This window comes from Empidonax traillii, unplaced genomic scaffold (assembly GCF_003031625.1).
Source record: "Empidonax traillii isolate 1590-97213 ecotype Southwest subspecies unplaced genomic scaffold, ASM303162v1 scaffold274:size1118153, whole genome shotgun sequence".
Classification (NCBI taxonomy): domain Eukaryota; kingdom Metazoa; phylum Chordata; class Aves; order Passeriformes; family Tyrannidae; genus Empidonax; species Empidonax traillii.
Window position 1 is genome coordinate 792,233 of NW_020955467.1, and position 11,624 is coordinate 803,856.

The 11,624-nt window shown below is 46.6% G+C and overlaps 1 protein-coding gene across 3 annotated transcripts; it reads right to left on the reverse strand.

The window, feature by feature from the left end:
• Positions 1-3,635: 3,635 nt before the first annotated feature.
• CALCB (calcitonin related polypeptide beta) lies at positions 3,636-8,972 on the reverse strand. Of its 3 annotated transcripts, none has more exons than XM_027889881.1 (5): positions 8,854-8,972; positions 7,766-7,861; positions 7,316-7,447; positions 4,383-4,567; positions 3,636-4,097 (listed from the first exon to the last, which is right to left on the reverse strand). In XM_027889881.1, exons 2-4 carry the CDS (start codon positions 7,849-7,851, stop codon positions 4,408-4,410), a joined length of 378 nt encoding a protein of 125 aa, XP_027745682.1. In that variant the 5' UTR covers positions 7,852-7,861; positions 8,854-8,972; the 3' UTR covers positions 3,636-4,097; positions 4,383-4,407. The 3 variants fall into 3 exon arrangements, with proteins under 3 accessions (XP_027745682.1, XP_027745681.1, XP_027745680.1); XM_027889880.1 differs by having other exon boundaries at positions 4,383-4,570; XM_027889879.1 differs by lacking the exons at positions 3,636-4,097; positions 4,383-4,567 and adding an exon at positions 5,969-6,501.
• Positions 8,973-11,624: the final 2,652 nt, after the last annotated feature.

An 11,624-nucleotide genomic window follows, 5' to 3' on the forward strand; every position in this document is an offset into this window, starting at 1 on the left:
GCTGGATTAGATAACCAGTACCAAAATTTACTACTGCCTGCTATAAGTTGCTTTTGGCAGTGTTCAGTGTCAGAAGCAATAGCATTAACTCTGCTCCTTTCTCACACTGCAGATAATGGAAGCTTTCAGGAAGATGAATTAAATTTCACTAACAGAGGGAGAAAAAAAATTATCTAAATATTGGAGAGAGACACAGTGAAAAGTCCAGTTGGGTTATTTCAAAATGATCCTCGAGGGATACATGCAGCAATTCCTGGTGAATGATCCTGAATCAAAAACTCAGTCAGATATTGGAGCAGGAGGCCGCCTGCCCTTTGACAAGAAGAACAGAGCTGAACAGCTCCTGCATCTCTGTTTTGGCAGCTGCAAAGGTCCTTGGGACACATGTTGATATTAGCTCCTGTTATCCATCACCTGGTAGGGCACCAGCTGGTCCATGGCTGCCTGATACCCCATGTGGTGCTGTGGCCCTGCACAGCAGATCTGGGGGCTCATTGCAACAGCAGGCAAGCAGGTGAGTTTGCCTCGTGCCATCATCCCAAGTGGCTGCCCCTGCTCATGTCCAGCTGGAAGCTGCACCCACAGGCAAGGCAAAAGCATCTGAGGGATCCCTGGATGCCCCCCTCTCGCTGTGCTTAGTCACTGGCCACAAGATGGTGCTTTTTACCTCCTATGAGCTCAGAGCAGAGAAGGGCAAAATTCATAACTTTTCCTGGGCCCATGTCATGCATGTGTCCATATTTGGAAAACCAAACCACTAGAAAACAGTCTGCAAATGAAAAAACTCTATAGCTGCATGAATATAGTCTACAAGAAATTATCTTCAGATATTTCTTTCTTGGAAATTTCTTCCCCTTTTGCCTTTGCTTGCGAAGTACTCTTACAAAACCTTTATTTGCTCACAGATTAGGAAAAAAAAAAAAAACCAAACAAAAACCAAACAACAAACTAGTGGTTAAAGAAAACAGACAAATATCTTAAGATATCAGAAGCAAACTATAGTCATGATGATACTGCCTCATAAACAAGAATACAAACACTCATATGTGACTGATCTGTAGTGTCTTTGCTAACTGAAGGCCAGGTAACTTGGGTTTGATGCCACTCACACATACTGCACCAACATTATATTTTCCACCTGCTTTAAGCATGCTTAGAGTGGCATCGTAATTAAAATGGAAAGATAAGTACATTAGAAACCATACTTTCCCTTATTAAATGCTAATTCCAAATCAGATTTGCTCCTGGGTGAGAAGTTAGGGGTTTATTTAAGAGCTGATAAGTTTGGATAATATTACCCGGAACAGTACTTTTTAAAAATGGAAACAATTCCTTCCACTTGCTCACAGTCAGTTGAAGTGATTGACAACCTTCTAACATCTCTGCAGTTCCTTCTACCATGTCTTCTGCCTTAAAATAAAAATAAATAATAATAATTAAAAAAATTTGGTTTTACATCTCTGACTCTCTCTTGTTTCAACAACAACCTACTTCTTCTGAAAGCAGCAACCGAGCAACTCAGTTTCCTTGTGAAAGGTTTCTATCCCTTCACATCATGGAATGGGATGTAAAGGTCCTCGATTCTTTTCATATTCACCCTTGCTTCCATAGCGCTTTGGCACTCTGTCCTTTACAGGGATATGTATAGGTGAGTGCATTGAATTGCTGTACAGACAGAGATTCTAATGAGAAAAGAGACAGAAGATATAACAGGAATAGATCTTGAGATAGGAAAGTAGCTCTTCCTTCCTAAGGAAAAAGAAAACAACAATCTAAACAAAAAATATGTACCAAATGTTTCATCCAACGTTCCTACAACCAGGACAATGTAAAAACCAGCACCAAGGTTACTAGAATGTTTTACATGTAGGGTCTGTGTTTTGGTGTTCAAACTTAGTCTGAGAAAATCCCTTTGTCTGACAGAAAAAATGCATAACTCTGTTAAAGTGAAAAGAAGGACTAACAGTTTTTAGACTAGATGGACAGTGCAGCTGCCATTCAATTACACAAAGCAGTCTCAGGTGTCTCTCAGCACAGAATGTCTGTAAATGGAAAAAATAAACTGCCTGACCATTTAGTCTTTGAAGGCAGAAGGGGTCTAGGAACGCTGCCTGGCTCCTTATTGAATATGAATAACTAAATTACATGTATTCATCCCAATAACTGTGCTTAGTATTTTATCTCAGAGAAGATTAAGCTGTAAAGTGCTGTAGTAGGGAACAAAAGAGACACACTGCCATCTGTGCCCCAAGGACCTGCAGTGACAGGGAAAGGTGTTGCTGAGGTAGCCCAGTAACCCCAGCATATAACCCCCCCCCTACTTCATGTAAAGAAAAATGGGGAAAAATACCTGAAACATGGTGGAGAATGCTTACAGGCTCCAAAAGTGGCAGTTTGGTCTAACCCAACCAGCTCCTTACTCAGAGATAGTGTAGTGGTTCACCATGCAGGTATGAGACACCCAGTAATGGCCAAACTCAGATATTTCAGGGGAAAATGGGGAAAAAAAAAAAAAAGCACTAGCTACCTCTGGGCAACAAATTTGAAAGCCAAGCCTGAACGTCCCTTCTTTGCCCATTCAGGCACTGGAACTCTTCCCTATTAACCAGGTTTATATCTCCTACAAGTTCTACTTTGCACGCTGACTTACCAGGGCTGAAGGGCTCCCTGAGGAGTAAAACCATAGCCACGAATGAGCATCGTCACTGGGAGGCCTTACTGACCGCGTCTGCATCGGGCTGACCAAGCTTCTCTTTTGCTACTACACCTGCAGCAGAGACAGACAGAGATATTGTGAGAGCCTTAACCTGTACTTTGCACAGCAAGGTGGAGTCTTCCTCACCAGCGATATTCAAGAACCATCTGGACCCAATCCTGTACAACGTGCTCTAGGATGACCCTGCTTGAGCAGGGAGGTTGGACCAGGTGACCCACTGTGGCCCCTTCCTTTACTCATTCTGGGATTCATCTGAACTGATGAAGCAGATCTTAGGGTCAGGCTGTAAAGCACAAAACAAATCTAAACAAATATCTGACTCAGCTACTAAAGTGAAACAGCAGCAGCTTTAAGAAGGAAGTTGGCAGCACTACTTAGAAGTCCATGGAATGCTTCCAGCTACCCTCTTCTCCACTCACTCTAATTATTTATCCCTCATCCCTAAATAGAATCTGTCTCAGGATTGCTTCAAAGAAACGTACATTTCCGTAGCTTCTTTTTCTCTTCCTTTCTAATTCACTTTTTTGACCTTACACAGAAATCTATGAGTGTGTTAGGCCATTACATCCGAACTACATCCTGAATAAAAATATTTAGTCTTAAACCAGAAATGATTAAATTTGTCTCCATGGTTTTACTAAATGCAAGTGTGGCTTCTTTTCATTTTTCTAGCAGAAGTCTTACTAAGTGGTGTCTTTTGGTTGTTTAGTTGTTTTGGTATTTTTATATATATATATATATAAAATATATATAAAAAGCAGCTTTTCTTCCTGTTCTGAACTTTTGACTCAAATCTTAGTATTATAGTTAATAATGCTGGAGCAGATCAATGGGCTAGATGATCTGCAATGATGTTGGCTTAGTGCCAAAAGTTTCCATAAGTGTGTCCAAATGAAAAATCAGTTTCTCAATCCAAGTGTATCTAAAATACCTTTTTTAATTTTGCATAAATTCACAAATAATACATTATTGAAGTGATTTTTTTTAAACATACTGTACAATCAGGTTAGTTGTTTTACATCAAGGCACAGCACACTGTATAATACACATGCCTTGCCAGGCAGCAGTTTAGTATAATCCCCGAGATTTGGCAGTAGGGCCAGGATAAGTAGCATGGATCACATAAGCTGGAAGATAAATAAATAATAGATGCTGTCACATTTTATTTGAAATAGAGTTGCATATAAAAAGAATATACAATAATTTAACTTTAATAACTAGATTCTCTTATACTATACATAACAGAAATGTTTTCATTTGTATTAAATAAAACATTTTCAATATTAGGATGAAAAATTAATCTTCTTTTTGGCCATCTTGGCTTATGGAGAGGAGCTGCTTCCATTAGAAATTAAAGTCGAGTTTTCAGTCTCATTGCAAGCTGAAAGAAAGAAAACCAAAGTTACCCATATGTTGATCATGAAATGTCACTAGTAAAATAAGCAAATAATTTCAACCAAATCCAAGCTGGACATCTACAAAAGCTCTTCTTCACAGTCCAAATATGTCTTTGTTCTATTTGTAACACTTTTTCTTTATACTGTTACGTGCCCTGCTTTCTCAGAGGTTGCCACTTTAGGTCTGTTACTCGTGCAGCAAAACTAAAACTTTGGTAACGGCACAGGCTGTCTGCACTGTGGGATTGTGAGTACTGCAGTGTATTTACCACGTTCGCATCATCACACAGCCTTTTATATCTGAACGCTTCTTCTTCGCCTGCCGAAGGCCTTGGATCCCACGTTGGTCGGTACGAAGTTGTTCTTGCCCACTCCCCCTGACCTGCTCAGGAAGTCCGCCAGGCGGTGGGTCACGCAGGTTGCTGTGTTGCACGCCCGCTTCTGTGCTGTTACACTGCTTTTCAGAAGGAAAAGGAAGAGTTAGGTCCCCCAGCACACGCCCTGCAGGCAACAGGACATCAGTAAAGCACGATATGACTAGGAAAGATTCTTCCCTAGCAGAAAAAGCAGGCTTGCTGTGCAGCAGGCATTTGCACCTTCTGTGCTCACAGCTTACAAGTGCTAAAAGATGTGTCTTTACAGCTTTCTAAATGTCAAGCTCACTTGACAAAAGGTAGAGTTTACTTTCCTGGGCAGTTGGACTGGAGACTAAGCCAGGACACATTTTCAGCAACACCTGAGCTATTGCCTGCCTCCAGCTAGGCATGGCCACTGAGAGGTGCCAAGGAGGTCAAGGTCTAGAGCACTTACTTAATCAGTTCCTGCTCCATCCAAAATCTCAGATCTGCATTTTGGTTGTGGTGCTGCTGCACGGCAGTAGCAGGCACTGATCTTTCACTTTTCACTTCAACACCTATGCTCCATAACACCCAGGAAACACGTGGAATTCCAGCTGAGTACTGCTGGAGCTTTGTCAGTGACTCTGATAGGGCTGTACGTGCACACCAGCTGACCAGTTGCTTTCAGAGCCTGAAGCACACATAAACATAATGCTTCCAGGTACTTAATGGGAATGAGGGAAACCTCTCTTTCCTGCAATCAGACCTTTGTCTGCTACAGCACTTCACCATGGGAATAGGTCACAGACTTCAACAATATTAGTTCTGTGCTCAGAGTTCAGCCTGCAGCTATCAATTTTGGTAGATGGGAATTTCAAGGTATACTCATTCACACAGTCCTTGCTTGAAGAATTTTCTACTAAAGCATTGATTTTTTTCTTGCAGTAGGAGGGATTTTTGCCAGATAACCATCACAAGACAGTTTATTAATGTTAACAGTGAAGAGTGTTTGTAACACCAATGCCAATTTTTTGAATTACAAGATAGATGCAGTAATGCAACAGAACCATAAAGAAATCTGGTTTTGGCCCTTAATTCAAGATAATATAATGTAGGTGAGTTGTAAATTAGTATAAATATTTTAAAGGTACACAAGTTTTAAATATACTAGTGCAAAGACCTATTGTAAAATAAGAAAAAAGGAAAAGAACACAAAATTCTTACCTGGACGTGTTTTAACAGGATTACATTTCTAGTTTGTTTGAATGAATATGCACGAGCCTTTCCTGAATTCTTTGCTTCTCAGGTTCTTTACCAAGAAGATTGCATGCATGCCTGATTACAGCACTACATATCAATGTATATGTATAAATTTGACTTCAAAGTTATCTTTCCGTTTTTCTAGAAATTACTAGCATTGCCTCTCTTGAACATTAAGATAAGCTGTAAAATTTTTCTAACCTTATCTAGAAATCTCACATTCTAAAACAAGTTATTAAACCAAGAAGATCTAATCCTTATAGAAAAATAGGTTTATTGAACAAGTGCATGGGCAAGCACAAAAGAAAGAATCTACTTTTACATTTAGCAATCAGAAATGAAGAGTCTTGTTTAGAATTTTTTTAATCAGTGTCTAAGAAAATCATTTGAAATGTCAAGGCAGTGCTGATCATGTTTATTTAATTTTTTCCCCTAGCCTGGTATGCATGTTATATTCTCTGTCTTCCTAACATTAGGTCCATCTCAAACATTCTCTGTCAAAAACAGAATCAAAAGAACACAGCAAAGTTAGCAAAGTTAGATCCACATGCATCAAGTTAAAAAAAGGGAGAGAGGGAGAAATAAGCATGTCTAGTTGTTTCCTAGGGGTTCCCCATAGTTTGCATAGCGTTCATGTTCCAGGTCACTCAGCACATTGCGTTTCTTGCCAGGAGTTCCAGCCCCGACGTCAGTGCGAGGGTAAGTTTGCAATTTGTGCAACTCTTGAGACAGTTTGCCCAGCACACAAGTACTCAGACTGGCACAGCGTTTGGAAATGGGTCTATCCAGGCTGCAGGGGGGAAAAAAAAATAAAGACATGCCAAAGAAAGAGTAACCTCAAACATGCACATTCATGCAATTCTTCCCTAGAAAAAGATCTACAGTTAGTTAACTTAAATTAATTCAAAATAAATCCAAACCCTCTGCATCACATTCCATGCAAGGCAAGTTCATACAAAAGCAGTCAGAAGGAAAACATTATTTTTCAACGAATCCAACTTTGTTGGGCAAGCATGTTCATTAGCTTTTTGAATGCTCATAGTCAGAGGTCAGGAAGCTTAACTTCCCACATCTTTCAGCATGCTGCTCGGTCTCTCATACATCACCATGCATTGCAATGCAAATCCTGTTAGGATAATGCAAATGCTCTTGCATGCCTTTGGTCTAAGGGAGAGTGATGCTGCGTGCATTAGGAGGAACACATCCCCTCTGCCAGGGACTTTCCATGCCTTACAACAGCATGCACTTTCACGACAGAGAATCCAAGAGTGACTGAATCACCCCTAACACTCCTCTAGGAGACATACCTTTTGCTGCCATATTTTTACACAACCCACTCATTCAAGATCAAATCGCCCTCCACTCTCAGACGTAAAAGACAGATAGAAGCAGGTTAACTAGATGGAAGACATTCTCCAGCACCAGTATTAGGATGTCTCTGCAGTATCATCCTTTAATAGTTAGCTGACCACAGTTAGCCATAACCCCAAAAAAACCAAGAAAATCTTGAGCCTGCAAAGCGTCTCCTAGGACAGCTTTAGCTAAATTTGAAACATGTAAAATTGTTCCATTGCCTTTCTCCTGCCCAGGACTGCAGTCCTTACCTGTTCCCCTCAGAGGCTTGCTCCAGCTCTTCTGCTGTCATCTGTATGAACTCTTTCACCAGCGCATTTAATAACCTCCGAGCTTCGTAATCACTGAGCGTCACTCGATCCGTTATGGACTCCAAGCCAGGTCTAAGCAGAGGCAAGCACAACAGGGTGAATAAAACCCAGACTGCTGCAGAAAGCCACACGCAGGAGAGAGGGGTCTGACATGCGTTTTGCTGCATGTCATTGACAGTGTCTTTCACCGATGTGAATACGCAAACCATCCTCATGCGCAGCGTTAGGCATTTTAGAGATGCAATCAAAGGGCCACAATGCCAAACACAGCATAAAAAGCAGCCACCTCTCTCATTTACTGTAATCTGTTTCCCTCCTAGACCTCCAAAGAATATTAAGTGTTTTTATACCATTCAGACATAGCACTCAGCAACGGGACCAGCTTCTTACCTGACTGGGGCTGCCTGGAAGCTGTCCATCTGGCACACAACCAAGGCATAAACAGCAAGGAAAGATGAAATCTTCAGCATAACCATGATTTCCTCTCTACAACAAAGAGGTACATCAAGCAATGGCTGTTTTCCAACCCTCTCAATCCTGTAAGTTCCACTAAAGAGGTCATTGCTTCCTAGCCTCAAGTAGCACAAATAGCTTATTTTTTGTTTGGTGTTACCTTTCCTTTTATTTTGATTATTGTTATTGTGCTTTGGTTTTCTCAAAATATTAAGATAGCTTAGCACTACTACAGGACAGAAAAACGTGGCTTTTCAGACCTGCAGTTTTGTACAGCTGTTAGCATTCAGCCTAATGCACTTTCCCCCAAACTGGTGGAAAAGACATTCCTCTACTGCACACAATGTCACAGACAGTGTGTCTGGCGTGAACATACAGCAATGGGATACCAAGGAAAAAAAACGTTTAGTGTTTAATAGATTTAAGAATTAAGTGCCTCTGATAGCACTTCACCTGAAGCTGCTTGCTTCTTGGCAATCAGCACACTAGTACCCCAGTTCAGATTACACTATAAGAACTAAGTACTTTAATTTTAATAAATATTTCTACTCTGAAACTAGAAAAGACAATAAGTTAAAAATCAGTCATAAGAACAAAACCTGTAAAAAAAAAATCTATAATTGAAGACAGCTGCTTTGAGATGTACATCTCTTTCTCACAGCATCGGTGCCTCGGACTCAAAGGAGAACATCATAACTAGCATATCATCTTCATTTTTGCCAGCTCCCAATACTCGACGGGGCTCACGGGAACGACGAGGCACCTTCCGAAGGACGCCCCGCTTCCCCACGGCTCCGTGACCAGCAGCCGCACCGCTTTGCAGGGAGCGCCGGTCCCGGCCGGACAATCCACGCCGTGCCAGCGCGGTAAAAGCAAGTGAGAGACCGCGGAATGACCGCCTCCCGCCTGCGCTGGCACGGGCACATGAACGGAGGCATCACGGCCCCGCATCCCGGGGAGAGAAACACGGCTGCCGCGACCCGCCCCGCGCAGGGAGCCGGTGCGGGAGCCAGCGCGGAGCTTACCGGCGGTGCGGCGGGCAGGAGGAGAAGGAGGAAGAAGAGGAGGAGGGTGCTGACGGTGCGGGTGTCGCCGCCGCTCCGCGCTGTCACGCACCGCCGCCGGCTCCCCTTTATACCTGCCGCCGCCGCCGCCTGCGTGGGCGTCCGCGCGCGCCCGCCAGCCAATCACCGCCGCGGCCGCGCGACGGGCCCCGCTCCACCATTGGGCGCCAGCGTCCGGCTGGGCGGTGACGTCATGGCCCGCTCCCCGCGTGTCCCATTCACAAAAATCCTTCGCGGGGCGGGCGCGGCGCCGCCGGGCACTGCGGAGGGAGGGAGGGAGGAAGGGAGGGAGGGAGCGTCGGGGGGGCTGTTCCCGCCGCTCCCCCGCGGGAGCGCTCACGCGTGGCGACCTCTGCAGCAGCGGGACCGCATTGCAGAGCGGGGCCGCTCCCTCCCCGGGAATTCCCGCCCCCCCGCCCCGGGCAGCCGCCGCGGCTCCAGCGGGGAGCCCGGGTGCCCCGACAGCGGCGACGTAAGGGCGGGCGGGAGCTCCGCGCTGGCGGGGACGGCCGGGATATGCAGTGCAGTACGCGGTACCCGCGGCCGCCGCCTCCCCAGCGCTGACCCCCGCACGGAGGGTGCAACCCCAGGGAACCCTCAGTGCCCCGACAGAGGAGAGAGCGCTGGCGGCCGGCGCCCGCCGCTCCTCACCGGAGCGAGGGACGCTTGGCCCCGCGGCGGCATCGAGCGGCGCTCCGTGCCATGCCCTGCCGGGCGCACACACCGCCCCCCACCCCGGAACGGGTCCGCCTAGTAACTCCGCTGTCCTAAAGGAAACCGTCAGCATCACCATCTCCATCACACAACTTTAGGGACAGGTGCAGCGCCTTTCCGTGCACGGAAGAGGCACCTGGCAAGGGGGGATCGCCCCCGCGCTGCACGGCGCCGAGCCCCGCCGGCGGGGATTACTGGGCAGCTGCGCGCTGCCCATGCATCACCCGCTGAGGACTCTCTGTCACGGCCGGCGGCACCGCACCTGCCCGCGCAGGATGTTTGCCCGGGTGGTGTGTTTGCCCAGGCGCAGCAAGTACCGGCCCGGCGGGGGCGGCCACGGGGAGACGCAGCTCGACGCGGCGCGGGGGTGGGAGAACACCTTTGGGAGGGGGAGAAGCGGGGCCGGCGGGATGCTCAGCAGCGGCTGGGCGCGGAGAGCGTTCCCACCGTCCCCCGAGAGCGCCTTTCCTGCCCACCCGAAGTCGCTGGGCCTCTGCCGAGGACGGCGGCACCGGCACAGCGACCGAGGCCGGAGGAGGCGGGCGAGGGGCGCAGATTGTCCCCGGGATCCCCGGCGCGGGGTGGCCACGCCCGTCCCCGCCCCTGCCCTCTGTCCCCTGCATTGCCTTGATGCTTCCAGGTTCCCGGCGGCCGCCGGCGGCTTCGGTGCGTGACGCCTGTGCCGCTGTCGCCCGCCCCGGCGGTGACACGGCGGCGAGCGAAACCCCGCGCACAGAGCGCGGCCGCGCCGGGGGAGGGTGGATAGCTCGTTTCACTGTCAAAATGGACGGGGAGCTTCCCTGGGGACATCTCGGCGGCTCCTCGTTTATGTTCTTGCAGACGCCGATGACAGGGGTCACTCCTGGCGGCTGGAGCCGCGCGTTTCACCGGAAAATTTTGGGGAGAGCCGCGGGGCGGGGGATGTTTTGTTGATGCGATTTTAGCTGGGAAGTTTAGAAAGAAACACTGACATACAGAAAACCACAGGCGGGTCGCTGTCCGCAGGGCGAGGGTTTGTTCTTTCCTTCGCCATCAGCCTTTGGGGTGCCAGCCCCTCTCGGCCGCCCCTGCTCCTTCCCCTCCCAGCGCTGGGATGGCCACCGGCGGGCGCTGCGCCCCTTCCACGCCTTCGTTTTGCAGAACGACCAATGCAAAGCCCTTTAGTTTTTTTGGGTCTGTGGTCTGTGTTCTTTTTTTTTTTTTTTTTTTTTTCTCCAGATGGCAGCCAAAACCACTTTTTTGGGGTTTTTTGTTTGGGAGTTTTATTGGTTAGTTGTTGTTGTTTTTTTTCCTAACACGTCTTCGTAGCCCTTGGCGAGCTGCAGCCCTCACAGGGGGGTGGTCGCTGGAAGGCTTCTTCCTCCCCCTGGCACGGCCAAATTTGAAACTTCGTTTTAAAGGGCAGCTCCCTCGCACGTATGCTCATCACGGGAATCCCCAGGGAGAAGGAGTTTAAGTATTTGATTTTAAATCTCTTCCGTTTTCAGGACTCCCGTTCTGATTTTAAGGTGTTTTTTTCTGAGGTTACATCTACAAGCATTAGGCAGCACCTAAAGAAAGGGCTCGGCATCACTTTTGCTATTTTAATATGATTTATACAGTTATATCAGCAGAAATAAAGTGTAGGAATTTAAATTACTGGTCTTCCAGCCTGACAATTCTTCTCTCTCTCTCTCTCTCTCTCTCTCCTCAACTCCACTGTTCCTTTTCTCTTCCCATGTTAACAGTTAATCGTTCACATTTCCGTTGGGGAATTATTTACTCCTTGTCCCTATAGAAAATTCCCGGTTTAAAGTTTAAAAAAAAAAAAAAAAATCCAGACCATTATGTTGTAATAGCATATTTCGGTTTCCTCCTTCAGGGAGGAAAAAGCTAATTTTTTTCTTGTGGTTGATTCCAGTCAGTTCAAGTCCTTCTCTTGCCAGTGCAACTCGGTCCCAGGCTGGAGCCTGTAGGATGCAGTGATTACAGGATTTCAGATGCCAACATTTCTACTTTAAGCTTTCACAGGAAGAAAC